General features: G+C 45.1%; 2 protein-coding genes across 2 annotated transcripts in view; both read right to left on the reverse strand.

Annotated features, from left to right (window-relative positions):
• Window positions 1-980: 980 nt before the first annotated feature.
• On the reverse strand, window positions 981-9,439 carry LOC115561179 (extracellular calcium-sensing receptor-like). Its single transcript, XM_030381005.1, has 13 exons — window positions 9,144-9,439; window positions 4,835-5,062; window positions 4,463-4,638; window positions 4,223-4,314; window positions 3,913-4,092; window positions 3,646-3,834; window positions 3,333-3,544; window positions 3,017-3,212; window positions 2,485-2,694; window positions 2,269-2,392; window positions 1,980-2,173; window positions 1,546-1,827; window positions 981-1,461 (listed from the first exon to the last, which is right to left on the reverse strand). Exons 1-13 carry the CDS (start codon window positions 9,437-9,439, stop codon window positions 1,039-1,041), a joined length of 2,802 nt encoding a protein of 933 aa, XP_030236865.1. The 3' UTR covers window positions 981-1,038.
• Window positions 9,440-10,348: 909 nt separating this feature from the next.
• The window catches only part of plch1 (phospholipase C, eta 1), a gene marked incomplete in the record, with an annotated part of 54,645 nt that continues 39,591 nt past the window's right edge, over window positions 10,349-25,402 (reverse strand). The window contains 12 exon segments of the mRNA XM_030382010.1: window positions 10,349-14,201; window positions 15,265-15,661; window positions 16,224-16,283; window positions 16,469-16,548; window positions 17,577-17,723; window positions 18,602-18,686; window positions 19,491-19,615; window positions 20,040-20,147; window positions 20,906-21,085; window positions 21,774-21,871; window positions 23,079-23,173; window positions 24,573-24,635. Coding sequence (XP_030237870.1) covers window positions 11,419-14,201; window positions 15,265-15,661; window positions 16,224-16,283; window positions 16,469-16,548; window positions 17,577-17,723; window positions 18,602-18,686; window positions 19,491-19,615; window positions 20,040-20,147; window positions 20,906-21,085; window positions 21,774-21,871; window positions 23,079-23,173; window positions 24,573-24,635 — 4,221 coding nt within the window.

Below are 25,402 nucleotides of genomic sequence, written 5' to 3' on the forward strand. Positions count from 1 at the left end.
GCTGTAGAAATAAAGAAAATAAGAAAGTATGTAAATATGCTAAATAAATGAGTCCCTCTCAATTCAGAAGTGGCCCGTACCTTTTCACCCAAATAAGCCAAACTTTAAAAAGGATATAAAAAAAGACCCCACATTTAAACCTAAACGTGAAAAAATAACAATGTAAGTGTTATTCTAATGCTGTGTTATAAAAATAAGGCAATGGCGGCTATTGTAACATACCGCAAGTCTGTACAAATTCTAACTGCCGAGCTGGGTTTTATTAATGTGGTAACGCCTGGAAGCTTCGTAAACAAGATGACATATTCACATTCATGTAAAGCCACTCCTCTTTAGAAAAAGCATTCTGTCACGAGCCATTAGCAGGGGACAAACTTGGTGTGCAAGAAATGGAATACATTATAAACATCATAAAACTGCACAGAACACTGTTGGACCAATGTTTTGAATTCTCTAACTTTTAATCAATTATGAAAGAAGTACAAAATATTGGGCACTCAATAACTTTAGAGAACAATTTCTATAACATAGCATCCTTTAATAGTAGAGTTGAAAGAACAGCAATATAAACTATTGGGGTGAACCAAGTCGATACATAAAGCTTAAAGTTACTTTTCTTGATGCTTACATTTTTATTATGTTATCATTACATTTGACATGTCAATAGAAAATGTCCTGGTTAGATCATGACATTTGAATGAAATAACATTTATGAACAAATGTAGATTTTTGTTGACTGCTAAAGATATCTTAATAAATGTTACATGTAGTTGTGCCACTTTGGTTGGGAGGATCCCTCTTAAGAAACAGTCATACATATTAAGAAACTAATAATAGTGATAATAGGACATAAGTAATCAAAACATTATTATTAAAACAATAAAGATAGAATACATTTGACAAGGTATTAAATAATGCATCCCAAAAATTAATATAGATATTTGCTAATTATTCAACATTTTGCTACTTTTTGGGTCCCTTGAAATCCATGACGTTAAGAATCATTTGCTGCCTACCCTTTTGTATGTGCACATTTTCCTATCTGCCCATCAGCTGTTTCTTGGTGTTCCTCTCAGGCCTCAGGAGGATGATGAAGCACTTTGTAGCAAAGATGCACATCAGCAGGCCATAACTAGAAGCCAGGATGGCAAAGATCTCCACAGCAACAGAGTACTTCCCTGGAGAGCTGATGTAGGCTGGGACAAAGGCCACCCAGACAGCACAGAAGATCAGCATGCTGAAGGTGATGAACTTGGCCTCATTGAAGTTATCAGGTAGTTTCCTAGCCAGGAAAGCAAGTAGGAGACAGAGGCAGGCTAGGAAGCCTATGTAGCCTAAGACAACGGCAAAGCCCACCACTGAACTCATGGCACACTCTAGGTTAACCTTTGACCCCTGGAAACCAAGGTCACGGTGAGGAATCGGAGGGCTGAGGGACAGCCATATGGTACAGATGATCACCTAGATAAAAAAAAACACTTACACCTCAATATATCTCACACAAAGTAAACTATTTTGATGATTAATGGTGTACATATTGCCCACCTGTATGCTGGTGAAGAAACAGACGCTGCCTCTCTGCTGGCCCGGACCAAACCACTTCATCAGGCCTCCAGCTCCTGGCCGAGCTGAGCGGAAAGCGGCCAGGACCACCATGGTCTTCACCTGAAGGCAGGAGACGCAGAGGACAAAGCTGATCCCGAAAGCTGCCTGCTGTAAGCGGCAGGACCACACGGAGGGACGACCAATGAACACCAGCGCACACAGGAAGCAGAGCTTGAGTGACAGGAGGAGCAGGAAGCTCAGCTCTGAGTTATTTGCACGCACCTGGAGGTGGATTATGAGTGACAACACGGTTAACCTCAATTCAAATGATTGATCCGAGGTAAAAAATGAAGGTGGAATATGAGAGACAACACTGTTAACATGACCAACTTATTGTTTCAAGGTTAAACATTGATTATGCACTGAGCCCTCACCACAGGAGTGTTATGGTAGCACAAGAAGATGACAAAAACAGCTGTAGTGACAACAACTCCAGACACAGCTCCAGTTGTCAGGATGATTCCCAGTGTCTCATTAAAAGACAGGAAGTCCACTTTGCGTGGAATACAGGCCGTGTTCCCCGGGTTGGACCAGAACTCAACAGGACATCGCCTGCACTGATGGGAACCTGAGAGGGTCATACAGGGAAGGCAACTAAGAAATGGGAAGAGAGCCTCCTGATTTTCCTGAAAACACACCAGTTGAAGTGTTTTTGTCCCTCACCAGTCTCATTGCTGACCTCTCCATCAGTACAGGGGATACAGTCAAAGCAGCAGACAGGCTCTCCTTTCCTATTGGCTCTTCGGGTTCCTGGGGGGCAGCTCTCACTGCATACAGAAATAGGTACCTAAAAAATTAAATGAACTCAACGAGTCAAGTATAGATATTGTATTTTTATTGTTTTATTATCCTGTTTAAGATGGCTGTAAATTTGACTACCTGACTGGTTCCTGTAGTCCACTGAATAGATGTTTTGTTCAGGTGTAATTCCAGGCCATCCACTCGACCAATCAGAACTAGTTTCAGTGACCCATCAGGGGAGGTCTTCCAGTTGACCAGGTCATAAGCAGCTGGGATGTCGGCTCCTTGGAAGAAGAATTCCTCCCCGTTTGGAGTAGTGAAGTTCACTTTGTTCAGGTGCTCTAACAACTAAGAACAACAAATGGTCATCAGTAGCATAAACTAGTTTAATAAAACCTTAATGAGACCTATTTCTTTCAATAGTATGTGAAACAAATGTGCCAAAATTTGACAGTCTCATCAATTAGATTTTAAGGCCCCACACTATGACGTTCATGCTTGGTGTGAAGTTAATTGTATGGTCATCAGTAGGATAAACTTGTTTAATAAAACCATTATGAGATTTGTTTAAATATTATCTGAAACCAAGGTGGCTGACATTCCAAGCTAAACCATGCTATTATAAATCCCCACCCTGTGAAAATCATGCTTGGTGTGAAGTTTATTGTACCTCTTTATGTGTAATGTTATAAGGTGAGCTACAGGTGGAGCTGTTGTCTCTTGGAGAACTCTCTTTATCTGGGCACGAGAGAAGGCTGTGCATAGCGTGGGCTGCAGCATACACAGCCAGATAGGTATTATACTCGGCCCTTAAGTGGGCAGTGTCAGTAAAAATATTCTGTACGCCCTCAAGTGTCTCTCTCCCAGTGCACAGTGAAAGAGTAGCTGACAGTGGAGATTTGGTGGCATGAGAAGCAGTCAAGTTATTTGTAGTTAAACCATCAGACATGGACTGAGGATTCAACGGTGTCGTTGAAAGGCTACATTCAAACTCCTTTTCCCAGAATTCCCGCAGATGTAAATCGCCAGGGCGATTTGAGGGTTTTAATTCCTGGAGGAAACTTTTAAATCCTGGTATCCTTGCACTTCGAATAGCAACACCTAACACACCACTTGCCACGTTCAAAATGGCAACCTTTTGTAAAAGATCGCTGCTAGTACTCCAAGCCTCACTGGCTATGAACTGCCTGTCAGTCACCTACGAAGAGAGAAGAGAACATCAGTCAACAAACAGAACATTACGACGCATTGGTTTTCACATTAACAAATGTGTTTGGATATTTCCTAATAGCCTCTCACATTTCTCTTGGCCAGTTGTAGAAACAACTCCCTCACATCTGTGTACCAGCAAAAGATCAGTATCACTCTTGCAGTGGAATGCTGAACAGTTGTAGCTGCACGTTTTGCATCTTCCTCAATAGTCTCCCTGCTAACAGCTTCTAGAAATGCCAAACACACTCCTGATCCCTTAATCTCCTCCTGAAATGTCTGAAAATAGCAAAATAGCTTTCTCTAACATTGCTACAAATAACACATTTTATAAAAAGTAATGATAAAAGTAACAACCTGAATTGCCAGACGACCATAGTCATTGTTTGCAATGACTGCTCCAATCCAATTCCAGTTGAAGAGTATTGCAAGTCGGGCCATGGTCTTAGCCTGGTAGACGTCACTGGGAATGGTCCTGAAGAAGTTAGGAAACCGATGTCTGTCGCTAAGACAGGGACAGCTAGCAAGGTAGCTAATCTAAAAGGGGAAACATAAAATGTAAATAGCATATACTTGAATCAACTGTTGAAGTAAATTGTCATAATCAAACTCAATCTTAGGAAATATAATTCAATGTTCCTCCGATATTATTGATGGTGAAACTCACTACTGGAACAGAGAGAGAGGCCAGTAACCTAGACAGTATTATGGCTGTGGTAGAAGAAGCCCCACCGATGATCAGCGGTATAGATGGGCCCCCTAATGAAAGTAACACATATTAATTACATTAGAAAATCATTCAACGAAACATGAGGAGGAGACCTCACCATACTAATCAGTTTACCTCTCATTGCTGACGATGTTCCAGATACATGTGATTGTGGCAGGATGGCTGTGGAGTCACAACTCTCCATCTCTCCCCCAACCAGTGAGAATGCTCCATGCAGCACCCAGGGATGTCTCCCACAGCTGTCGAGGATTCTGTAGTTGAGCTTCACACCAGGAAGAATGAGGGGGTTTCTGTTGATTTCTTCCACTGCAAACTCCATGGCGTAGACAGACTTCAGTGTCTCTACCTCCAATCTATTAAGACAGGAAAGAAGTTATATGCAGTATTAGGAAGGATCATGAAAGTATACTTGTAGAGCATTCTTCAGATGAATGCCCATAATTGTGTATCCGAAGAAGAACAGACAGATTCTCAGCATATATCTGATTGATGACTGTTCAAACAACATCTATTAAACATTCAAATATACTATTGGACGAGTTCCTTTACCCAGTGCATGGATTGTATAACGGAGGCTTAATGAACTCCTGGTCTATAACCGGCGGTTGGTAATGAAGGTTAAAGAGCCCACCGATGACGACGTCTCCATCCTGACCCTGGTTGAACTCTTCCACTCTGGAGCCCCAGCGAGAGCACATGGAGGTCTGCACCCCCTCCAGACCCACCCTGAGCCCCACATCCCTGCTCACCATCACAACAAGCAGCAGGGAGGGAGCCCTGGAGGACCACGCAGTTAGGAGCAGAGACACCCAAGACATGGTCGGACTGGAGGCCGATAACATCACGGAGCACTACTGAGACTGGACACTCAATGTCAAATTATGTAAACCATGATTTTAACTTAAATGCAGAGTGTAGAAAAACTGTTTACAGCAGATGTATATCATAATAACAATTATTGGATTTGGTTATAATCGATGCCTAAAGCCCAATGAGAATGCCACAAAATAATCTCACGATTCAGTAGAAGCAGATTCATTCTTACCCCCAATCAAAGAACGGCCCCATAACGTAACATACCCTGAGTCTCTGTCAACCCTAACTGCTGAGCTGGGTTTTATAAATGTGGGGAAGCATTGTAGTGGAGGCTTGGTAAACAAGATGGCATTCATGTCATCTAGCTGTGAAAACCACTCCCTTCAGAATTCAGATCATCAATCATTCACCTTTGAGTCAATTGAGCGATTAGATTCAGCCATTTAGGAATCCTTATTTTTTGTGATCAGTAATGTGTCGAAAATAAAGTGAGTTACTCAATAATTTTGTGTGAGCTGTAAAAATCGAGATTCAAAATAATAATTATCAAATTTGCTTTCCTGGATTAATAAAGTAAATGCTATCTGAAATGTACATTATGGTGCCGATTCCTAATTATTTTATTGATGATGTGTTAATATCTACACCATATTAACTTGCCGCCTCCCTTGGTCTGATGGAGTTATGAGTTAGTCCCATTAGTTAGCACCTACCAGTCACAGCATACTGGGCCTGTAGTATGAAGCGATATTAAATGATATTCATCTACAACTTTCTAGCCCCATAATATTGCCAAACGCGTTTGCCTTTAGTGACACGATTTGAATGATTGTTGAAGTAAAACCAGTTCTCTGAATCCATACTGTTTTTCATCAGCAACACCAGAAATGGAATCCAAACCTGCCTAAACGCTAAAGTAAAATGCTTTTGTTGTGATGTTCTGGATACATCAGGAGTGAGGTATACCCTGAAGGACCGCTGTCCATCCCCCCTGTCCAACCATGTCAAACCATGACCCAGGTCCAACCATGATCCCTGTCCAACCATGATCCCTGTCCAACCATGTCCAACCATGACCGCTGTCCAACCATGTCCAACCATGACCCCTGTCCAACCATGCTCCCAAGAGGGCTTGTACATTTTGACCCCACATGGTATTGCCCGTCTCAATGTCCCGGATGTATAGGAGCATAGAAATGTGACTGGTAGTGATGGTGTTTTTGTTATCGTTTAGTAATAATCTGTAATTATGGGGAGACATACTTCCACCTTCCACCATTTATCGAGGATTTTACACTGTTACAACTCTCGAGTCTCGAGTCCCATGATGCACTCTGATGTAAAAGCCCTACACGCGGTTCCCTGACTCCACAGCACTTTGGACCGACGGTTTCAGCGTTCTTCAAGATACAAGATACAAGATTGTTTATTGTCATATACACAATGGAAACATAGTTTACACTGGGCAATGAAATTCTTAATTTGCAAGTTCCCTTCACACAAAATGTACTTAAAATAAAAGTATAATAAACTAAACTACTAAAAATATCTGTACAAAGAGGAGGTTGTCCTGGGGTGTCGGGATTCTTTGGGAGACCCTTCACAGGGTACACTTGTACCCTTTAAAGGGGAGAGGTGGCATGGCCGATGCCAGGCAGATCAGCAGCAACACAATGGATAGACCCAAACACTGACATGAACTCAGAGAAACAAATAATTACAAAAAAACTCAGATCACGTGCCACGATTTAGCCCAGAAAAGAGTTACAACTTGGAAGAGAGACTGACAAAGGTCCATGAAAACCATTTAACAAACCTACAAGGGTTGACACTGATGATGAAATGAGGTGAAGGTAGGAAGATTGACGGGGGAGCTCAGGTGAGAGGGATGAAGTGAATGCAGATGTCAGATGGGAGTGGCAGGGTCTGTAAAGCAAGGGGCAGGGTCCGAGGACATCTGGTTGGCAAGTGGTGAATGGAAACTAAAGAACATGGAGACAGACTGTGACAAAAAGTCAAATCAATAGGCAAATCAATAGTCATGCCGAGTGATGCTGACCTTTTCCTAAGATGAAGAAATTCTATCATGATGGGGTGGTCTCGAGGAATCGCTAAATGGTTTGAGGAGTATAGCCTACAAATGATGTGATTCAGATGTGATGGCCTTCAGACTCACCAGATCTCAACCCGATCTACCCCCTATTGAAGAAACGTAGAAAAGGAAAGGGAACAAATTAAAGTCCTTGGCTCAGAGCTGAGACAAATTGATTGGTTCCCGTTGAAATTCATGGTCCAATTTAGGGAGGAAATCAACGCTATTTGAGACGATTGTCATAGTTGACCAAATTATAGTTTGGTAAGAGTTATTATTCAAACTATGTATGTCAAATAAATCTTAATAGCGAGCTCAGACTCAACAGCCTTGGGAACTTTCCCTATACATGGTCAATCAGAGGACAGCAAGTTTACCACATAACAATCACTGTGCAACTTGGCCTAGCTGACATGTTCAAAGGGAACACAGCTGAGGAAACGTATTGCTGCAGGTAAACAGTTCGGGACATTCGGAACACCACCAAACATAACAAGTCAATTATGGCCCCAGTAAACTTATTTGATTGATTCCTCAGAGGATTCCATCAGGTTGGAGAGCTGGGTGAGCACAGCCGCAGGTGTGCTGGTTTCTTACCTGAATTGCCTTTCATTTCCAGGCAATTACACACAATTACCCTCATCAAGTTGCATCACAGGTGGGAAAAGCTGTGTGTCCTTGAATACAAAACATGTTTTCATGTTGCATTGTTTCAATGTTTTTCAGTCAGCAACACGTCAATGGAATAGAGACAATTATTGATTCATTATATTGTTTTGATAGGGGAAGCCTGGGACAGCTGGTAACCAATCAGTAGATTCTTTCTTCAGGGTTTGGCCTGTTTCACATTGGCTATGGTGCAGGCCAATTAGCAGAAAGAGCAGGTGATGCCCACAACCAATCAGTGGATTCATGATGTAATTCTTAGCTATGGTGTAAAAGAGCAACGTTACATTCGAATAACCTTAGCTCTTGTGATTTGATCAACGTTCATATTACAAATGTGAAATACTAGCAACAGCCAAATACGTAATATAAATATACAAAGGTTAATGTTTATGAAATGCTCTAGTCATTTTGTCAAATTATATTGGTAACGAATGTTACTAATAATGAGTGAAGCAAAGAGACGGTTTCAATGATTTGATCACCAAGACCAGTATGACCCTTCAATGCTTCCTCAATGACATATCTAGTTTCTATAACTGTAATGGAATACCATTGTTAAGCAACCCGCACATACAAAATGTTAAATATTTTTGTAAGTTCCCACAAGCTAGTTGTTTGCATGGAAACTGTTATTTTCTGTCATGTTATTTGTCGTTCTTAAATTGACAGAAAAGAGTAGTTTATATACTATGTGTGCTACCACCCTCTAGTGGACTCTAGTATAAGGTAGATCCAGTGTATCATCTGCATTAATAAGTACAATCACAACGGCAAAAGTGCATCAAGAAATGAAATGAGTGTATGTATTTTTTGTAAAATAAGGCTTCACTTTAAAACATCTTATTTTGCACTATGATTTATTTCTTAAGGTTGTATAAAGTATAAACCATGCTCATCTGCAATTGATAAGTGACTAATAAAAATACCTAAAACGTGTTACTAGCTAAAAAGGAGTTCCATTGTTACCATTTTTTTAATAATGCAGGTTTCAAATATACACAAATTTAGAAATGTCATGCAACAGAATGCATACAAAGGATAGTTGTGGCTTGATGTATTTTGCATTCTTTAAAGCTTAACTGGTGCAGGAAAACAAGTTATTAAAAGCAATTTTTACTCAGATTGAGTATGTTTTGTTTTTTGATGAATCATAATACTCACACTCTACAATATAATCATATTAGGGAAATTATTCAGTCATTAATTGGTCTGTTTTTGATCGGTTTAATGTACTTGAGACATTGGTCAGCAAACTATCTGTTTCCATTTTTTAATTTGGACATCAGCTGTTTCTTGGTGTATCTCTCAGGCCTCAGGAGGATACAAAGCAGCAGACCATAACTAGAAGCCAGGATGGCAAAGACCTCCACAGCCACAGAGTACTTCCCTGGAGAGCTGACGTAGGCTGGGACAAAGGCCACCCAGACAGCACAGAAGATCAGCATGCTGAAGGTGAGGAACTTGGCCTCATTGAAGTTATCAGGTAGTTTCCTAGCCAGGAAAGCAAGGAGGAGACAGAGGCAGGCTAGGAAGCCTATGTAGCCTAAGACAACTGCAAAGCCCACCACTGAACTCATGGCACACTCTAGGTTAACCTTTGACCCCTGGAAACCAAGGTCACGATGAGGGATCGGAGGGCTGAGGGAAAGCAATACACATGCACATTCATGCACACACACATGCATACACGTACACACAAGCACGCACACACAAACATGCATGTAGACACATTCACGCACACACAGTATTATTACACATCCAAATTACACCTTTCCAGTGTGCTTGAAAAACAACGCTAGAATGACCCCAAGCAAATCTGTGTATGTGTGTGTGTGTGTGTGTGTGTGTGTGTGTGTGTGCGTGCGTGCGTGCGTGCGTTCGTGAATGTGTGCGTGCGTGCGTGCGTGTGTTTGTATGCTTGTGTGTGCTTGTGTGTGTTCATGTGAGCGACAAACCATTTATAAATAAGTAAAAAGTGGGTGTCCTTTCTGTTTCTGGCAAATAAACATTGATTGATAAATTATCAATCAATATATATTTGTTTTGATCCTATAGTATAACATCATACAGTTCACTACATTAGGGGAGTACATGAGTGCAACCCCATGTGTGCCATTAGTATTCTGACTATCAAAATAAGATTACAAGCAATTATAACAAATTACTCGCCCGGAGAGGAGGAACTCAGGAGGAAATTATGTCCAAGTACAAGCTTTGTTTTTTTGCCAATTAGTTTTCTTTTGTAATTATAAGTGGAGTTTTGTATTTTCCAATTTTAAATGTAGTTGTAATTGGCGTAAAGCTATCCAGTAGGTTATTCATTAGGTAATAGTAGGATTGTACCACATTAAATAAATTATACAGTTTGATATAATAACGTATAGCCCCCCAATCCCATGGCTGTCATAATAAAGACTTATATTCTCAATTTTCGTATGTATTTATGACATTCTTTTGCGAAGGACAATACAGGCAAGGATACATCATTGTTTTCCTCAAATCAAGTGATTTGATATTTTATTGCATTTGTAGGGAAATGCCCATAGTACTCTAATGAGTAATAATACACAGACGATAGGTCCAACACTGAAAAAAATATTACAAAAAACTGTAGTTTAGCCCAGTCTAAAACTCTCTATTTGACTCCTGCGTCTCCTGTATGCGTATCCACTTAAACCTCAGTGTAGTGACATGTCAAGTTACCACTTCCAAGGATTGATGTATTTATGCAGTCAGTATCAAAGTAATTATAAAAATACAATGATTAATACAGTGTTTTTGATTCCTACGTAAAAATGAACATACTATAGGCAAGCAAGTCTATGTACTGTATTGCACCTAATGCAAGCAAGTCTGTGTCTTTATTTCACACATTGTTCCAGGTAATTCTTGACGGGCATCGCAACATCAACTGAATAGGTTTGTGCATAGTCATGCTCGAGATGTCCAGTCTACATGCAGAAAACTAAAACATTTGCAGGCCATTCTTAACAAGAAACCGTTGCCAAATCGATTCTATCATGGGAAACAAAACTGAAATATTTACACACAGCCAGTATATACACCTAGAAGTAATACTGAAAAGGAAGACTTCAAGGAGATCTTTGATAAAATAGACCTCATTATGTAAAAGTGTCTGTTTGAAATAAATTCACATTCAAAAGATACAAGGGTCAAGGAATCTGCTTCAACAGTACAGATAGTTCTGACGGTACGTTACACAAACAGAGCGAACAGTGTTGTGCAGTATTCTAGAATGCATTTTAAAGTACTTTCACAGACCAAACAGGACAAAGACACTAGGCTACATTGCCACGACGGTTGGCGCCATGAAAACTCCCACTTTATTGAACTGTGGTCATCTCATACAGGAAGTACATGCTTTCTGGTCCAACCATAACACACTGTACATACCACCAGCTATATTGTACAAAGGATACACTTTAGAATAAGGAAATCTAAAAGTGTGCGTGTGGATGAGGATTTCCGGTGTAATTGCACTTCCTTCAAGTATGTATGTGTCCACCTCTTCTTCTCATTCCCGCAGGTGTTGGCGCTACAATCTGAGCAGGAAGTACACCTCAGGCTCCGTGGAGGCGTAGGAAGAGTCCGCCGGCATCGGGTGTGAGTAGTTACCGTAGTACCCGTCCCCGTAGCGGTCGGCGTATCCCTGCTGCAGCGGGGCACACGACCCCTCCGGCAGGCCCCTGTCCTCCAGCTGCCCCAGATACCCGGCGATATAGGAGCCCGTGGAATGTCTGTTCGGCGCCGGCGTCTGTGACACGGGTTTGCTGCGCAGCACCACCCCGCCGCCGCCGCTCCCGCCGTTGCCCCCCAGCTCTGACCGCGGCTTGAGCGCCTCCTGCTGCCTCTCGCGGGCGCGGCTGTTGATGTGGCGCACGCGGCTCTGGCTGCGCGAGGACAGCCGACGGGTGAGCGGCGGCGGTGAGCCATCCACGTCCACGCCGTGGGCGGAGGACGCGACCGTGTCCCGGGGCTGCGGCGGAGAGGGCGGTCGCTGGGTGGCATGAGGCGGCTGCGGAGGCTCCGTCCCGGGAACGGACTCTTCGCACTCGACGGCGTCGAGGTTCAACAGCCTGCGTAGCTGCTGGGTAAGAGGGTCGGAAGACTGTGCTGGGGGCGCGGGTCGCCCCAGGGTGCCGATCCTCTTGCGGTCCCTCATGTGGGGGGTGATGAAACTGCGGCTGATGATGTGGTATTTACTCTGAAAGTTGCAGGAGATGTCCTCCGATGTCAGGTCTCCCAGGGATTTGGATTTGCTGGGACCGGTTGCCTGGCTGCTCACTGGGCCGGACTGGGGGAGCGATGGGAACGGCTCTAAGCGTGGCTCTGAGGGAGGCCGTGTGGCGTCAGGCTGACGCTGCTGCGCGTCGTTGAGATGGGAACACACTTCCCGCGGAGAGGTGGTTTGTCTGGGTGTCTGCGGATGGCTTGGACTCGTGAAGTTGACGTAGTGTGATTCAGGCGTGTGGCAGTCCGTATCCAGCTGGCCGTGCGCCCCGTCGGAATAAGGGGTGGGCGAACACATGGCTCTTTCTCTGGAGAGAACGCGAGATACCACTGACTTGGCAGGGAGAAACTCTGAGGCAGAAGGGCTGCTCTGGAAGTGTCCTACCAACTCCCTCTCTATTGTGTTGCCCGTCTCCCTGTGGAAGCCATTCATGCCATTGCTGCCGTTGTAGTTTCTCTGTTTTGCAAAGTCTTTGTTGTTGACGTAGGACTCTGGTTTATACTGCGGAGATGGGTAGCTGTTCTGGCGAAGGGGGCTCTGTGTCATCAAAATTTGAGAATTGTTCGACCTTTGATAAAGAGACGGCTGGGAGTTTGAAACAAGCTGGCTTTGTTGCGGCTGCTGAAAATAAGGTTTGGACACAGGGGAGGAACGTTGCGAATATTGAGATTTGTGTGGCGAGCTTTGGTGAGCGTTATAAGAGGAGGAAGGCTGTATCTGGGGCAAACGGTGCAACTGAGCCGAGTCGTTGTTCTGGTAGATAGCGTGACGTTTGGTCGGGCTGGTGAGCATGTGGACATGCCGGGACGGGGGCAGCATCCTTTCCAGAGGATCCTCGTCCACGTTTATCTCCACCTCCTTATAAGCACACCCAGCCATGTCGCGGGAAAACTGGGACGTGGGGCGATCCACAGAGTAGCCGTTGTAGCTGCATGCCACCCCACGGCCCGGCTCTAGGATGGGACCCGCTGGGTCATACACCTCTTCATACACACTTTCCTCTACCTCCATAGGATGGCCTCCCCTCCATTCTTGGTCAACACACCGCCCCATGCCATCCTCTGACCCCAAACCTCGGGACAGCTTGGATGGGGAGAAGCCCAGGCCGTTTGACGTTTGAGTGCTTCTCATAGAGTCCAGGGCCTGGAAATGAACCGTCTGTTTCTTCAGGTTGTACATGGAGGTAGGGGACAGCACCTCCTCATCCAGGATGGTGTAAACCTCCTCCTGCTCCGTCGTCTCGGGGCTGTGGAAGGAAGCCGGAGCAGGGGGAGCAGGTTGGTCGGCCTGGGAGATCTTCCGGGGTGAATAGAGTCTTGTGTTTGGAGAGTCTGACTTTTGAGCCTTTTGAGGACTAATTGGACCTTTTATGCTGATTTGGCCATTTGATGAACCCATGCAAAGAGGAGACATGTAGTCCTGCAACCCTTTGTGAGGGATGTTGGACTGGTTCGGAGTGCTACAATTTTGAACAGAAAGGTTGAGGAAGCCGTTAAGCCTCTGATGTTCGTTCTTCGCTCCCCCATTAGAGGTGGTCGAACGATTGCTTTGATCAACAGTGTTGTCAAACTGACCAATCAGAGCAGAAATGGAGCCACGGGTGTCATTCTCGTTGCCTAGGGAGACGGCGTCGATGAGCCTGGAGAGGGTACTGTCCTGTAGGGAGTTGGGGCTTCGCAGATTGTTGGAGCGGTCCATGTTCACCGGGCTCAGGGGAGTCCCAGAGGAGGGGGCGGAAGGTGCTACCGTGTAGGTGGTGCCGTCCGAAGACGTCTCCGTCGCCTGCCGCCTCCTCTGCGAGCCACCAAACGGGGACCTCACGCATATCCTCTGTGTCCCCGTGAACCCGCACCCCATCATCTTTCGTTGATTGGGAAGTTCCTGTGATTGTTCTTTGGAATAATCCTTTCCGCTTCTTTCATCCTCTTCGCCGATGACAAGATGAGAGGTGTCTACTGATTTGCTGCGCTGAGTGATTCTATCCGTACATGTCTTTGAAGGGGTTGAGAAGCTCAGTTGATCTGTGGCAGATGATTCGATGAGGAGACCCACAGACGTAGACCTGGGCCGGTCTAAGGGACTCATTCCTGTTGACAGAGAAGAGGCAGTGTAATGAGCGAATGCATACGTTGTACCAATGAACTGAGAACACCAAGCCAAACAGCCAACAATGAACAACCTGTAGCCTAGCCAACGACAAAGCACTTGCAATACACAGACAAATGGAAGAATGCACCACCAAGTAAAACCGTGGAAGGGGGGCTTGGGAAATGAAGTCGTGAAGGCAAAAAACTGAAGCATCCAAACAGTGAACCATTTAGTTAAGGCATGGTCGGATGGGTTCATTTTTGGCCGAGTGGGGGGTAAAAAAAACCGCACAACAAAAATTGATCCCCAAATGGCAGCAAAGTACCAGACACAATACATTGGATGGATGATTCACCAACCTCCAAGTAATAGGTGCTTTAGATTACCTGCAGGGAAATCCTAGTCAGAGCTCTACTACAAAGAAGCACAACAGGGTGAAGAAGGAACAGAAGAAGCGAGTTAACGTATAAGAGAGCGACACTACCTTCAGTCTCCAGGTGAACAACAATGAAAGGTTAAAAGTGGAAAAACTGCCTAAGGTTAACACAGAGTGCAGACAGGCCAAGCAAAATGCCGTTGAAAACATTGTAGCAATAAAGACAAGGGGGACAGGAGGCATTGACAGACCATATTAGGTGCCTGAAACAATCTTTTCTAAGCACAAAGCAATTTGTTGTGTGACTATATCGTTTACGTAGATCCTCCATCTTGCATGCATGAGTTCACTGCATCCTCCTGTCTATAAAGAGCTGCTATTCAGTTAGTTCTTAAGACTCCAGGCAGCCATTAATACATTTACATTTACATTACGGGCGTTTAGCAGACGCTTTTATCCAAAGCGTCTTCCAATAAGTACATTTGTCAGAAGAAAGATAAACTATATATTGCTGTCGTTACAGTTAGGATGTTCATAGAACCAAGTGCCGAACTCTCACAATCATTAGATTAACCCCTTCCCCGTACACAACAAATATAGTATTACTATTAATAGTATGGTATAGTAGTAGCATACTATTTCTAAGTGCAAGGACGTACAACCTGCAATAAGTACGTAACACCCACCGATGACAGCATCTGCGCCCAGATGATGGCGCCCCTTCTCTGAGGAGCAGAGGCTGAGCTGGCCCTCCAGGAGACGGTCCAGGGGCATGGAGATGGGCCGGTGGGTGAGAGAGGGACGGAGCTGGGGCCGCTTCTCCATCGCCCCCTCGGGTCCCTGCACACTCTCTCCCGCTGGGCCCACCGGCCGGTCCGGGCTGGGCCTCGGGTCCGAGATGGAGGCCATGGACTCGGTCAGGGCCAGCTTGGTCTTCTTGCGTCCCTTGGCGGGGGCGCTGGCCGTGCGCCGCAGCAGGTGGTCGCTGATGGAGCGGGTCTTCAGAGCGGCGGGGGAGTTGGCCTCCACAGAGGACTTGGAGGAGCGACTGAAGAAGCCCCTGATGCCCCGCAGCTGGTGACCCTGTAGGCGGGGAGGAATGGACCAATGAGATCGCCGGGAGAACCGACAAAAAGGAAGGAAATGGGAAAAAACGAAGGAACTACAACAAGAACAAAAAGATAGCCACAGGGTGCCAGCAAGATGCATATCAAAGGACAACTGAAAGGAAGTACTTGGATATAATTGGGTATGGGGAATATCAAAAGCCATGCAGTCATCTAATCTTCATTTACACTTCAACCATAAACAGCTTGAACCCATAGAGGGCGCCACAACCTCTCACAAGTCATCAGACAGAAAAAGATCAGCCTTCAAAATCTGTTTTAGGTAATCGTGCATGTCCTATTCACATTTCACAAATGTACTTACACAGCCACATGCAAAAAAAACAAAGGCAAAAGAAACACATTACATCTGCAGCACATGTTACATGTGAGCATTGCCAAAGTGCTTAGCATCAGGCACAAAGCAACCCACTGAGAACACATCGCACACAACAGCACAACACAACGGCCACCGGTACCGCGCTCATGCTGCACGGCGTCATGCGATGCGTCACACAGACTCCCCGGCACCCGACTACCTTGTTAGATCCTAGAAAGTGCATTATGGTAAAGCTGGGGTTCAGGATTAGGGGGCTCCACTGGAAAAACAAAGGGTTTGGAAGGAGCTTAGCTAGAATGGACCATTGGATTGAGAGAGAAACAAACTCATTCTGCCCCTAATTGGTTTGTGGGTTCTTTAACAGCGTGCCTGTGTAGTAAATATCACTGTGGAAGAAGGGGGACTCCTTACAGGAAATTATAACGTGAAATTTGACATTCTTACCTTTCCGTAGATTTCATGTACTGATATATGTACAAAAATGGAAGCCTCGGTCAAACCCTCCAAATATATATGTCTGTAACCTGAGAGAGAGACAGAGAGAGAAAGAGACAGACAGACGGACGGACGGACGGAAAGACAGACAGACAGACAGACGGACAGACGGACGGACGGACGGACGGACGGACGGACAGACAGACAGACAGACAGACACAGAGACAGAGGCAACACTTTAGACTCTTGCATTTAATGGCGTAATATATAATTCTCTTTAGATTTCAATGTTGCATCACAAACTGGACAGACACCTCCAATGTCTAAGTCACTTAGACATTAATGCATGAATTAGGGTGAATAATTACAGTGTACATTTACTGTTAATTATATTTTATTATAAGATTTGTAGACTACTTATTATATTGCCTAGTCCCAGGAAATAGTTTGACTAGCTCAATCCCAACCATTATCCAATATATAGCCTTACATTTTTACTTTTGATACAACACACATTTGTATCATGTTGTATTTTTGACGATTTCATTGTAATGTGTTTTTTTTACTATTATTTTGTATGTCATAGTTTTTTTAATTTTGGCAATGCAAATGTACGTGCTTCATGGAGTCTTGAATCTTGAAATAGGCAGCGAGTGAACAAGAGAGAAAGAGAATGAGTGAACAATTCCAACTCGAGCTGACTGCCTGACCAAATGACTAAGTCGAATTGGGGAATTAGTAAGTGAGGCGGCAGTAAACGGGTAAATCAGCAAACAGCTCGTTAAATGGGTTAGTGAGCCTGTAGCCTGTTAATGCCTGAGGACAGACTGTGATGAGTTAGAGATGAGTTCAGACATGGCTCTATTGCAATGGGATAAGAATGAGCTATAGTTCCATATCAGCTCTTCACATAATATTTTTAATATATTAAAACATCTCATGCTAAAATTATTCTTTAACAAAAAAAGTTTCTAATTTTACGGTTGTAGAAATGCCACAATAAAGTCACCTGTATGTTTGTAAATGTAAAAAGTCTGAACATTTATCGAAGGCCTGATGAGGACATGCAACCTGTTCTAATACTGTGAACATTAACATTACTGGAGGGGACACCCACCAGGCATGAGGCTGCTGAAGGCCACAGTCCGCTGCCCAACAAAGTCCCGTCCGATGGGGTCGTGGTCCCAGACCAGGAACCGGACCAGGGCCACCTCCGCCATGTGGAGCGTGAAGGACAGGGTCTCCTCCCAGACCGGGTTGAAACCTACACACACACACACACACACACACACACAGATGCACACACACAAACACACATGCACACACACACACACACATACACACACACTCACGCAAACACGCACACATACATACACACACACACACACATGCACATACACGCACACACACACAGAATTTAACAGTGGAAACATGGACATGTACCCAGAGCTCATAAAGGTGATGGATGGCCCAGGTAGGAAGGAACTGTCGGAGGATATACTTAGTGCTCCCCAGTGTACCCAGTGCTATGATACGAACATCACCGTTTCTCAACTGTGCCTCTATAACCTACGTGGAACACACCCACACATGGACATGCATATCAACGACACACATGTGCGCACACATGCGCACACACACACACACACATACAAACTATAATGGAGAGCAAGGCGAGGGGGCGACCCCGACGAATTTCAGCCTCAGATTCCTTGATGCGAACTGGTATAACACATACACAAACGCACGCATAAATGCACACACACAAACAGATGAACCCTCACACACATACGCGGGATTGGAAGCGACATCACATATAATTTGCCACAAGCGTCGTTGAGGTCTAATTGTGCTTGGCTGCAGAATGTATTTATGTAGCGCCTTTTGCAGTGAGTGACGCTGTGTGTGTGTGTGTGTGTGTGTGTGTGTGTGTGTGTGTGTGTGTGTGTGTGTGTGCGTGTATGTGTGTGTGTGTGTGTGTGTGTGTGTGTGTGTGTGTGTGCGTGTATGTATTTGTGCATGTTTATGTGTGTGTGTGTGTGTGTGTGTGTGTGCATTCGTGCGTGCATGTGTGCGTGCGTGTGTCTGAGTCTGTCTGTGATTGTGCGTGCGTGTGTGTGTGTATGTGTGTGTGTCTCCCACCGTTGTCGTCAACCACCCGTGTCTGCTCCTTACAGCAATCAGCAGGAAGGCCGATGATCTCCACCTCCACGAACGGGTCGATGATCTGCAGACCCAAGGACGACCCAATCAGGAAACGTAGGCCAGTATTATGACGTGTGAAGTGGTGAATGGGCTTCTCAGCGGCGGACATGGGGGGACAACATCAGTTTGATTGATTGTGTCTGTGTGTGTGTGTGTGTGTGTGTGTGTGTGTGTGTGTGTGTGTGTGTGTGTGTGTGTGTGTGTGTGTGTGTGTGTGTGAGTGTGTGTGTGTGTGTGTGTGTGTGTGTGTGTGTGTGTGTGTGTGTTTGGATCTCCGTCTCCGTATGCAATATATGTGTTTGTGAATAGATCTGTGTCTGTGTATGGGTGTATTCATGCATGTTTGTGTTTCCATCTGTTGTGTGTTTCTGTGTATATTTCTATGTGTGTGTGTGTGTGTTTCTGTGTATCTTTATATGTGTGTGTTTGTTGGTGTTTCCGTGTATCTTTATGTGTGTTTCTGTGTATGTGTGTGTGTGTGTGTGTGTGTGTGTGTGTGTGTGTGTGTGTGTGTGTGTGTGTGTGCGTTTCTGTGTTTCTGTGTATCTTAATATGTGTGTGTGCTGGTGTGGGTGTGTGTCTCTGTGTGTGTTTCTGTGTATCTTTATATGTGTGTGTGTGTGTGTGTGTGTGTGTGTGTGTGTGTGTGTGTGTGTTTTTGTGTATCTGTATATGCATGTGCTTGTGTGTGTGTTTCTGTGTGTGTGTGTTTCTGTGAATATTTCTGTGTGTGTGTGTTTCTGTGTATCTTTGTGTGTGTGTGTGTGTGTGTGTGTGTGTGTGTGTGTGTGTGTGTGTGTGTGTGTGTGTGTGTGTGTGTGTGTACCTCGCCCCGATCCCCCAGCATGGAATCGGGGGGCTTTGGCAGCTGCTGTCCACTGATGATCTTGAGCATCAGCTGCTTCTTGGGGTACGCTGGCAGAGGGTCATCACAGAAAGGGTTGAGAGACCCTTACAGAGAGAAAGAGAGAGAGAGAGAGAGAGAGACAGAGACAGAGAAAGAGAGACAATTTCGTCATCAGTCCTGGGGTATATATATCTGTATGTGGGTGGCATATGTGCTTGCTTGTGTGTGCTTGTGCATTTGCGCATGGTTATGTTTGTGTGTGTGTGTGTGTGTGTGCATGTGTGTGTTTGTGTGCATGTGTGACGTTGTGTATAGACACAAATATATACAGTATATATATATATATATATATATGTGTGTGTTTGTATGAATATGCACGTGAGTTTGCATGTGTGTTTCTTTAAATGTTTTTGTGTCTGTTAATTCATGTGTGTGTTTGTGTGCGTGTTTGTGTATATGTGTTTGTGCGTATGATGTGCACCCGTGTTGATGTGTGGTAAACACATCAGCCCGTAGCTCCTCCTCTACCTTGGCACATGGGCGGCGGCTTAAGGACGTAGCCGCTGCCACCGTTCACCATGAACTTGGCTCTGTTCAGCTGCATCATGCGACCCTCCGTCTGGTAGTTCAGGGCGACTGAGAACACAACAGGACGTGGAGCCTTAGTGACGAACAACCCTAATTAAATGATCTGAGCGATGGGGGCATTCATCCTCGTATCCGTTACACAGATGAAGATAAAACACAGTGGGGCAAGATGGTATCTCGGCCAGGGTCGACCTCAAAGGGGTCCGATCCCAGATGTCCGCGATATGCCTGAAGGCAGCTGTGAGCAGGGTCTTCGTGAGCAAGATGCCCTAAGTCCCCTAGAAAGGGACCTGATGCTTGATGACATGTATGGTCGCTCATTGTGGGTCCCTTTGGACGAAAGCATCTGCTGACAGGACCATTGGTGGCCTAGGACCATGTGGTCATTCATCTAAAATGCCTTCTGTTCGTTATTCATTACTTGACTCATTTTATTCAAGTATTCATTGGCTAAATTAAAGTAAATGGGATTGAGGATGAAGAGAAATTAGAAAGAAAATATTCTCCAGGCTTTCAGTGTGTGTGTGTGTGTGTGTGTGTGTGTGTGTGTGTGTGTGTGTGTGTGTGTGTATGTGTGTGTGTGTTTGTGTGCGTGTGTGTGAACCTGTGTTTATGCTATATTTAAAATAAAGTTAAAGGCAATGGACCTAAAGAAACACTCCATCATTACAAATACCTAACACCCTTCATCTTAACGTTACAGTGATACACATTCTTCAGAGTCAGGGAGGATTTCACCACTCATCATCTCTGGGCCAAACACACATACATATACACACACACACACACACACACACAGGTCTCACCCAATTGGCAGCCAACGTTCCAGTAGAACTGAGGGTTGAAGTTGGAGGAGTCGATGCGATAGGCCGAGGGGTAGATGCGGGACAGCTGCCTCTGGTTGAAGGCCAGGAACTGGGGGGCCCGGTGGTGGACTAGTGACTGGGCCCGGGCCTCGCTGAAGGACAGCACGTCCCCTGGAGTACCTGGAGCCAGATCACAGAGTCAACGCCGTTGTGTGGTTGTGCGAGGTGTGAATGTTTGTGTGTGTGTGTGTGTGTGTGTGTGTGTGTGTGTGTGTGTGTGTGTGTGTGTGTGTGTGTGTGTGTGTGTGTGTGTGTGTGTGTGTGTGTGGGGGAGTATATAGTTTGTTTGTGTGTTTGTATAGGTGTGTGTTTTTATGTGTGTGTGTGTGTGTGTGTGTGTGTTTGTGTGTGTTTGTATGGTCGTGTGTTTGCATGTGTGTGTGTGTGAGTTGTGTGCGTTTAACAAGACAGAACCCGGTATCCTACTGAATTTTTGCATCTGTTAATGTTCACGTTGAAGAAAGACTTGCCCTATGTCAACATAAACAAAAGTATTAAATGTGTTTATGTGTGAGTGTGTGTTTGTGTACGTCTATGTGTGTGTGTTTCTTTGCCATCAGTTAATGGCGACGACTTTGATACTGGTCTGTATTTTACAAAAAAAATAATTTTTCACCTGCTTAAAAAAATATTGCAATTTACATAAGCATAAAATCTCTCAGAGATGATCTTTCAAATCTCAGAGGATTACATTTACATTCCTCTTATGATCTATTCAGCTGTTCAATCTTTAATTTCTGCGTGGTGGCTGCAGTCTCAGTGGAGTACCACGGTGTCAGAGATAGGAAGGAGACAGCGGGAGGAATACCTTCATCCAGGCACTCCTGAGAGGCCATGGAGTTGGTGAACACCACCAGGTCTGACAGATCTCGGCTGAGCTTCATCGTCTTCCTCTTCCTCCCCCCCCTGCCACACCAAAGGAGCAGATGTGAAGGAGAGAGATTGGAGAGTGAGAGGGAGAGTGGGTGGGAGAGTGAGGGAGATAGAGAGAGAGAGCGGGAGAGAGAGTGAGCGTTAGGGAGAGAGAGAGAGAGAGAGAGAGAGAGAGAGAGAGAGAGAGAGAGAGAGAGAGAGAGAGGAAGGGAGAGAGATAGAGAGATGCAGAGAGAGAGTGAGGGAGAGAGAGAGGAGCTGTCATCCCAAGGGAATGGTAAAGTTGCAACAAACAGACTAAGGCACAGACATACAGAGTGAGAACACATGCACGCGCACACACACACACACACACACACACACGCAAAGACACACACCCACACAGCAACCATATACACAATATACTGTATGAAAGTCACACACAAATACACACACACACAAACACACACACACACACAAACTCCAACACCCACACCCACACAGCAACCATATACACGATATACTGTATGAAAGTCACACGCAAATTTGGACACACAAATACACAAACACACACACACACACACACACAAACACACACACAAACGTCTTCTCTTAGATCCACATAAAATGATGGTGAACTGATTGCAAGATCATAAAGATGTGCGTCACGAGCGAAGACAGCGACAGTGTTTTCTGAACAACGTATGGCCATGCCCATATATGGAAATCTATCGCTGCCCAGCCAAAGCCTGCCTCGTGTTCTCTGGGAATCGTGAGCATCAGGCTGGTCTCATGAGGATACTGTACCCGGGTTAAAACATATGTGGGGGAGCTAGTTCGACTGGATATGTTGAATAATAATACAAACCATAATTATTCCTCTCAAGACCTTCGAGGCAAAAGCAACCCTCACCTTGAATCGACTTCCAGACGTATGAATCTGATTTTCTTCGTAAATAGTGGTCCATTATGCCGTCTCGTTGGTGTGTTTGCTTTTAGATTCAATCACTGCTTAAATTCATGCTTGTATAATTAATTCCGGACGAATAATTAAAATAGTTTTGCATTCCGGTGCCTCCCCAACGAGGGTATTTAGGGTTCTCCAGACGGATGCATCGGGTTCCGCCGCATACATCTGGAGAACCCTAAATAGCCTCGTTGGGAACCATGTCTCTGGGGGGGAGATGGGGGGGGGGCATGGGGCGTGGCCAGTTAGCTGTAAGCGTGTGAGGTTTGTAAACAGACAGGAAGTGAAGGTCACCTGTTGAACTGTCCTCCAGCTTCTCTGTAGGCGCTGTCCTGCTCATCGTCATCCTTCTCCACACTCTGGCACGTCAGTCTGGACTTGGAGTGCCTCTGGACACACACACACACACACACACACACAGACGCACACACACACATGAACGGACACAGACACACACATGGACAGGAGCACATAATCAAATTCAAAGCAGCTGCAGGAAAAATATATTATTGTCCAGAAAGATGTAACAACAATCTGGCCCCCACAAGAGAGAGAGAGAGAGAGAGAGAGAGAGAGAGAGAGAGAGAGAGAGAGAGAGAGAGAGAGAGAGAGAGAGAGAGAGAGAGAGAGAGCGAGAGAGAGAGCGAGAGAAAGAGAGAGCGAGAGCGAAAGCGAAAGCGCGAGAGAGAGAGAGAGAGAGAGAGAGAGAGAGAGAAAGCGAGAGCGAGAACTAGAGAAAGAGAGATAGAGAGATTGAAATTGAACTGAAATTGAGAGAGGGAGTGTATGTCCTTCCAGAGTCTGTCTGTTAGGTGCAGAGTGTGCGCCCAGTAATTATAAATAGAGTGTGAGTTTGTCGGAGCAAGTCTTCCTGATGATGCAAAAGCTCCTCTATAAGTGGTGTTGAAGAGAGGGTCTGGGGTCACTGTAATTACAGGCTTATGGGTGCGTGCCAACACATACACACACACACACACACACACACACACACACACACACACACACACACACACACACACACACACACACACACACACACACACACACACACACACACACACACACACACACACACACATATGTCACATACTCACAGGCAGACACACACCAGATACACACATGTAGGAGGATGTTGAATGAATAGAGAAAACATTTTAAGCAAACGAGGAGAAACACTTAAAGGCTAAGAAGAGGAGAGGAAATGCAAGAGGAAAGATACTGAAGTAGGTTATATGTGTGTGTGTGTGTGTGTGTGTGTGTGTGTGTGTGTGTGTGTGTGTGTGTGTGTGTGTGTGTGTGTGTGTGTGTGTAAGTGTGTGTGTGTGTGTGTGTGTGTGTGTGTGTGTGTGTGTGTGTGTGTTAATGCATGTGTGTGTGTGTGTGCGTGTGTGTGTGTGTGTGTGTGTGTGTGTGTGTGTGTGTGTGTGTGTGTGTGTGTGTGTGTGTGTGTGTGTATGTGTGTGTATGTGTGTGTGTGTGTGCGTGTGAAATAGTAAAATACACATTGAAAGGCTGAGCAGAGGGGGCCATTTACCCCGTTATAGACAATTCATCCTGCAGGAACGTCATGTACACAAAGCGACCCTACCTTTGAAATAATAACATGCCGTAATGCTACATTTACTGAAAAGTTTTCAATGAATGCAAATTTTTCATTTGTGTATTTTGGAATCAAATCCCAGGCACCCTCTGCAGTACCGTGGCGTACCATCAGTGGCATCAAACCGCAGGGTGAAAAACACTGGTGTAGATTGGAGAATGATGTGTTTAGCAGAAAGGATGCCTTACCTTCTGTTTGAGCGTCGTGATGAAGGACCGACTTTGAGACTTCCTCAACACTCCTTTTGAACTCTGAGAGAGAGAGAGAGAGAGAGAGAGAGAGAGAGGGAGAGAGAGAGAGAGAGAGAGAGAGAGAGAGAGAGAGAGAGAGAGAGAGAGAGAGAGAGAGAGAGAGAGGGAGACAGAGAGACAGAGGGAGAGAGAGACAGAGGGAGAGAGAGAGAGAGAGAAATATCTGTTATAATGTTTGTGTGCGTATGCGTGTTGTTTGTATGTGTATGTGTACGGCTAACTGAATGCGTGTGTATGTGGGTATGTGTGTTTGTATGCATGTTTTTGTGTGTGGGTGTGTGTGTATGTGTGTGTGTGTGTGTGTGTGTGTGTGTGTGTGTGTGTGTGTGTGTCTGTGTGTGTGTGTGTTGTGTGTGTGTGTGTGTGTGTGTGTGTGTGTGTGTGTGTGGACATGGCCGCCGGTGTGTGGCTGCATGCTCACGTGTCGTGTGTTGAGGGGACGTTCAACAACAGCAAAACACCCAATGAGTCACTCCCCCCCTCAGGCCACCACAACTGGCTAATAGACAGGCGACCAGGGAGATGAAAGAGGGGGAAAGGGGGGAGAGACAGAGAGGGAGAGAGAGGAGAGACAGAGAGGGGGAGAGAGGAGAGAGAGGGGGAGAGAGGAGAGAGAGAGTGGGGAGAGAGAGAGAGAGAGAGAGAGAGAGAGAGGAGAGAGAGAGAGAGAGAGAGAGAGAGAGAGAGTGGGGGAGAGAGGAGAGAGAGAGAGAGAGAGAGAGAGAGAGAGAGAGAGAGAGAGAGAGAGAGAGAGAGAGAGAGAGGAG

This window comes from Gadus morhua, chromosome 16 (genome assembly GCF_902167405.1).
Source record: "Gadus morhua chromosome 16, gadMor3.0, whole genome shotgun sequence".
Taxonomy (NCBI): Eukaryota; Metazoa; Chordata; class Actinopteri; order Gadiformes; family Gadidae; genus Gadus; species Gadus morhua.

What these genes read in the sequence shown, in the direction of transcription:
- LOC115561179 (XM_030381005.1), bottom strand. Translation starts at nt 9,439, where the DNA reads ATGAGTTCAGTGGTGGGCTTTGCAGTTGTCTTAGGCTACATAGGCTTC. An exon ending in AGAGGTCAGCAATGAGACTG is followed by an intron (nt 2,174 to 2,268) that starts GTGAGGGACAAA and finishes TGACCCTCTCAG; the next exon opens with GTTCCCATCAGTGCAGGCGA. An exon ending in GTTTCTTCACCAGCATACAG is followed by an intron (nt 1,462 to 1,545) that starts GTGGGCAATATG and finishes TTTTTTATCTAG; the next exon opens with GTGATCATCTGTACCATATG.